Source organism: Paramormyrops kingsleyae, chromosome 4 (assembly GCF_048594095.1).
Source record: "Paramormyrops kingsleyae isolate MSU_618 chromosome 4, PKINGS_0.4, whole genome shotgun sequence".
Classification (NCBI taxonomy): domain Eukaryota; kingdom Metazoa; phylum Chordata; class Actinopteri; order Osteoglossiformes; family Mormyridae; genus Paramormyrops; species Paramormyrops kingsleyae.
The window spans coordinates 39,868,646-39,874,859 of record NC_132800.1 but is presented as its reverse complement, the minus strand read 5'-3'; the positions used below and the strand labels follow the sequence as shown (position 1 = coordinate 39,874,859).

General features: G+C 44.6%; 1 protein-coding gene across 1 annotated transcript; it reads left to right on the top strand.

Annotated features, from left to right (window-relative positions):
- Window positions 1–945: 945 nt before the first annotated feature.
- On the top strand, window positions 946–3,251 carry tmem200ca (transmembrane protein 200C, genome duplicate a). The gene has a single exon (XM_023792965.2). The coding sequence runs from the start codon at window positions 946–948 to the stop codon at window positions 2,497–2,499; it is 1,554 nt and encodes a 517-aa protein (XP_023648733.1). The 3' UTR covers window positions 2,500–3,251.
- The last annotated feature ends 2,963 nt before the right edge of the window (window positions 3,252–6,214 follow it).

Sequence of the window (6,214 nt, the reverse complement as noted above, 5' to 3'; positions counted from 1 at the left end):
CATTCCGTGGAATATTGGACACGAGTATCAGAATCCAGCCAGGAATTATTGGAATAATCTTTGTAGCAGATGCACTGACATGATTTACTAAAATATTAAAGCCTGAATGATTTACAGCTATGTACACTTTTCAGAAGGCTTTCCTTCCAAAATTAGTTGAGTATGAATAAGATATTGATTCATTTCCTCACTTTTTCAGTTTGTCCTGTGTCAGTATCCTCTGTGGTTGGTTATATATCATGATAATATCAGAATCTTTATTACCACATGACCAAGGCTGGTTGAAATTTTCTATTACATGAAAGAAATTGTAGTATATTTTTGAAAAATCTTAATCGTGCATGTAAAGCAGCTGGAGATCGTGTTATATTCTTCCAACCTTAAGTGTGCAGTCTGCACAAAGTGTTCTGTCTTCCTCGTTTCTTCAAAGCCCGGATATATTGGCTGTCCATCTTGCTTATGAAGTGCCCCCCCCCCCATCCTGCAGCTGCCACCCTGTGACAGGCCGTCACTCTTGACAACACAAGCATAGATTTGTCTCCAGATGGGTTTGGGAAGATTTGTGTTCTGTGCTATTACCTTGAGTGATTCGTAGATCAGCTTTGCTTTTATCTATAATAAACTGAAATGTATATGTGTCAAAGAGTAGAAGTTATTAGACAGCTGAGACATGAGATTTTGTGTATTCTGACATGGACACAATATGAGCACAAAAAATACATAACGCATATGCGTTATCTCAGCGTTATGATGTTCTGAGTCTCAGTTATGTCATCATCGAGCAAACAGTTAACTATATATTGTGTGAATCTGTTTATTATATAATTCAAAGCTTTCTGGGTGTGTTTCATTATGAAGGAGTTATGCATTAAATGAGTGCTGTTGGCCTTTCTCCCCTTCCCCTCCCATCAGGATGATTGACAGCTCCACCATCCAATCCCAACCATGATAGCGACAGGCGGTCTGCTGCGCATCTCGTCTAGGCGCCAGGACTCGCTCCGCTCCAAAAACCGGGCGGAGAACAAGCGGAAGAGGAAAACCAGGAGACGGAGGAAGAACGACGTGGTGGTGGTGAAGGGCAAGCTGCAGCTGTGCTCCATATCCGGGCTGGTGGCTGCTGTGGGGGTGACGGTTATGTTGGTGGGGGTAGCCATGGCTGTGCTGGGCTACTGGCCGAGGGAGAGTCCAGCCTACCCCGTGGGAGGAACCCACCTTGAGCAGCCTCTGCCCGGACGAGCCAACTGGACGAGCGGCAGTAAGACGTCATACCAGGTAGATAGCACCAACGTCGGCCATGGGAACGGCACTGTGAGCCAGACTGAGCCTCCCTTGGGCTTCCTTGCTGAATTCCTGGACAGTTACCTGTATTCCGACAAGTTGAAGGTGTTTGGCCCCCTGACCATGGGAATTGGCATCTTCCTCTTCATCTGTGCCAATGCCGTCCTACATGAGAACAGAGACAGAAAGACTAAGATCATCAACCTTAGGGACATCTATTCCACTGTCATCGACATCCACAGTTTAAGGACCAAAGATTGCAGTCCTCTCAATGGCTTTGTCAACTATGTGCAGTCTAGGAGTATAGACGGTAAGTCAGGTCCCTCTTACAGTGCCGCTGTGCTTGCCAGGAGCTCGTGGCCCTCTACCGTGTCTGGCAAGCAGCAGGAGAAGGGGGAAAATGGCCAGTCGAGACAGCAGTCCTTCACGAGGCAGTGTGGCATGTCTCAGGAGAGGCAGACTTTCACCGATACGGTCTATAGCATATACCGGGACCAGAACAGGACCTCTGAAAGGGTCCCAGTGCCTAAACAATGGGAGACCAGGTCCATCGTCACCTCTTCCGTGAACGCTTTTACTCTTCCCGTCATCAAACTGAACAACTGCGTACTGGAAGAGAGTAGGCGGTTGGAGGAGACCAGTGCCGGGAGGGACTCCCAAGACTCAGAGGACCAGGCCAGCTGCAACCATGCTTCCCCTATAGCCTCCAGGGCCATGGAAACCAAAGGCGAGGCGCCAACGGACTCAGTGGACACAGTTGGCCCGCAGGGGCCATCATGGGCTTCCCAGCAGGGCTTGCAGAGCCAGCTCCTCCCTCCATTCCCTGGGCAAAGGCTGACAGGGTCACACCTATCCCTCAGCGCCCTCCCGGATTACCCCACTTCTGCCGAGCTAGGAGATTCCTCGAGAGCGGCAGGTGGCGGGCGCGGGGAGTGGACAAGGCGCCTCAGCTGTCCCCGCCTGGAGCGCTCCAACAGCAAGGGCTACATCAAACTCGGGGACTTGATGGGGGAGTCCTTCGAGACTCCCGACGCAGTCGACTCGGGTAGCGGGCTCACTCAGGGACGGGGCCACCCGTCTGTGGGTGACTCACAGGAGATTCGCCAGGCCGCCTCCCAGAGCGCAATGCCAGAGCAATACTCCAGCAAGGAAAAGCTCTTGGCGCTTGGCCAACCGCGGGCTGCTGCGGTTGACACAGGCCTCAAGGGCGACAGTATTTGAAGCGTCTTCTGACAACCTCTATTGCACAAAGTTTGGGGAAGGACAAGCGGCGTTGTATGAATGATTCATGGCCACGTTAATTGACAGCATAAATGAGTAGTGTGTCTAATTCTTGATTAAATGTCTGTAATTATAAGTCTAAGTACAGCCCATTAATGTTTTATTAGGAATTTATATATGCAGTTTGCTAAGTTCTGACCCCCCTCTGGCAATTGCCAGTAGGGAAATGGCTGACAGGTAGAAGTCACAACCCAAAGACTCTCAGTGCAGGCGGGGCAGGCGACTCGGAGCAGAACAAAATCACAAACAATGTCGTACTGTTAAATTGTGATACCGTAATATGTCTTATTAGATTATACATTAGAAATGTAGTATATAATCGCTTATCAGTTCAGGGGTTTGATGCAATCAAGGTAATAGCAAGATAAGCCAGATGATACATCCATACTTTATTACACTTTGAGCGGATTTTATATTTCATTGTATTTCAGCACTTTGGTTGAGTCCATATAGAATCTGCTATGTCACAAATTATATTTTTTCAATGTGTCACAAGTGTTTATTTTTACTGACCGTGATGCTGATTTGAAATCAATGCCATCTGTTTTGTGTAATAAAGACAAGTTGTCTCTTAGTCTCACCTCAAATTCAACATATTTCTTTCATTATGTTATTATTAGGGTTTATCCCAGCTGCCAGGCCTACATATTATGATTTTGGTTAACCTAATGTTGTCTGCATCACCACTGGATTTTTTTTCCCAGTTGTTAAATTAATTTATTCTTTATTCTGTTCATTTGTGAAAAAAACATTTCCAGTCCGATATGCATTTCAAAATCCATTGGGGATAGAAATATTCAGCACACGTTGTTAAAAAAAAAAAAAACCCATGGTATTTTTAGACCTTAATGGTCACTCTAATTGTTCAAATGACACATACTAACTCCATTTTGGGTCTCTTGGCTTTCTAAAAAAAACATTATTGGAGTTGAATTTATCTTCTGTCTTGTACCGCATATTAAGCTGACACAATGTTCAATTGTATTGAGTTTGTGATTATTTTGGGTGTCTGGTAAGAGAAATCCTACTCTGTAATAAAAAGTAAAGATTTTTTTAAAGCAGGGCTGAACACAAAGGCTTAAAGGAAATAACAGCGTTTTGTTCATTTCCTAGCAGAAGAGAGGCCAGCGATGAGTCACATGTCCTGGTGCTTCTGGTTAGCTTTAATCAGCGTGGGGACACCGGTAGATTACGGTTCACCAGGCCTCTCCTGCAAGGCTGCAGGGCAGTTTGACTGCAACACGAAAACCACCAGCAGATACCGCTCTGGGATGGCAGCCCAGCGGTCATCTCGAAGCTCAACCTTGTTTTCAAAAGTTAATTCCCAAAATTATTATTATTATTATTATTGCCTTCCTCCCCCGTTTTGCCGTCTGCTGTGAGGTGTCCTTTTTGAGGGGACAGTCTGCTGCCAATTTTGGCCATTCGTGGAGAATGCCAGGCGAGGCGGTGGCCCTTGTCTGCTTCTCATTCTGACGTCACGCGTTATTGATAATCTCTGCAAATCGACATTCGTACTGTAACTGGCCTCTACAGAAAAATGATCACAGCAACAAGAAACAGGATCGTAAAATAACCCTTAAATGAAATGTATTACAAAGAATAACGAATTTGAGTGTTCATTCGTAATGGAGCCGCATAATTATACATGCGTGCATATAGCCCATTTTAATATTTGTTCCCAGTATTGTAAATAATAACAGTAGTGCTGTCAAACGATTATTTTTTTTAATCAGATTAATCACAGGGTTGCTGTGGATTAATTTCGATTAATCACGATTAAATATAATTCATTTTTAATCTATATTAATTACATTTCATTTTGCATGAGCAAACAGACTCAAGAAAAAAGGTAATATATATGCACTTAACATGTTTATTGAACATCTTCAATATGAGTCGGATGCAATCCATCTTCCACAGAAGTGCAATATACCATGGACCCATATCAAAAAGCAAGATTTTCTGGTTAGCCAGACAACTTGTCGGATTTAAGGTCCCTCGGTTTAAATGGTCTTTATCTTCGTTCACTTACAATTAGCCTGAACTACCGTAAATACGACAAATAATCCGACTAATCATGAAATCTGATTCTAGCCCAATTAATTGCCATTGTTAGCAATATCAGTTGATAACACATTACGCGCGGTGCTTTACGTATAAAACTAAGTAGCAACACGTCCACAGATAAGTTGTACGGCATAGTGTGTGCGACCGATTAAATGAGCCACAAATGAGAAGTAGTGCTTAAACAGTATAAAACTACAACTTTCCCTTCTGTTGATAAAAAGGCGCAGCCATCTTGGATTCTGAACTCGGGATTAGAGACCTGCGCGGACGGATTTTTCAGTCCCGCTCCTGCCCGCTCCCGCAAAAAATATATATTATTTTCTCCCGCTCCCGCCCGCAGTATTCAAGTTTTGTCCCGCTCCCGCCTGCAAAATCCCGCAGGTAAACATATAAGTAGTTTTATTTTTACCGCTTCTTCCCGCTACTCTGTCATTTGTTTCACTTGCTTCCCTTTTGAGTATATATAAAAAAGAAACTGAAAAGAAACAAATATGTTTCGTTTTATTTGAGTTTAATTAAATGGAATGATGAACATGGACACGAACGAGGAGCTTTTCAGAACATGCCATCCCGTCCAAGCACCAGGCTGACTCCTTCTTGGGGTGTCCGGTTACGTCCCCCAGCACTCAGAGCGCGGCAATTGTAGTTTCGCCTGGAAATTGTTATTATTTTAATTTAGTCGTTCTTGTTGCTTTTGTGCAGTAGATAAATAATAGAGTATTTGTTTTTAACAAATTAATTTTAAGAATTCCATTTTGCGGGAATCCCGCGATTAATTCTATTCTCCCGCATGAGGACCGCACGTACATGAGGACCTTACCACCCGCATCCACCCATCAAATCTTGTCCCGCGCCGCACTCGGTGCGTCGGGTCCCACAGGTCCCGCGGTACTCGGGATCCTCTATGCTGCTCCGAGACATTTCTCGGATCTCTGAGAAACAGGATCGCGCATGTCGTCACTTCCGGCTTCAAAACTCGGAAGTCGGAATCCGACTCGGAAGTCGGAATACAAGCTTCCAGGGCAAATGGAACGCACCAAAACTGCCCGAAATAGGTTGACAAAGACATTTCAGGGATTTTGAGTCATTCTGCGCTGCACAAGGGTTAATTGCGTTAAACATTTTAATCAGATTAATCATGATGATGGATTAATCCGCGTTAACCCGTTAATTTTGACAGCCCTAAATAATAGTAAAGTTGAATATATTTTCCACGCAATTGTAATCCTTAAATGCCATTACAGAACACCCAGCAACTGAAAAGGGCAATGAAAAGATTTATGAACTTTGCTTAAAATGAGTTCCTTTAAGCAATAAATAATTATTAAATATTAGTTCTCCCCACTTTTAAAGGAAATTAAAGTTGAAATACGTTAGTGGATTTTTTTCCCCTGAAGGACTAATTGCGAGTCGGGTGTGAAGCGAGGGCGCAGCGTGTGGATGTCCCCGCCGCCGCGGCTGAGTGCCACTCGGTGCGCCGCCCAGCGTGAAGCCTGCCGACGGACCGCAGCTCCATCTGCTCAGTGACGGCAACGCCGTGGCACCAGCGCTCGTGTCCAAATACAACACTTCAGATCAAAGTTCC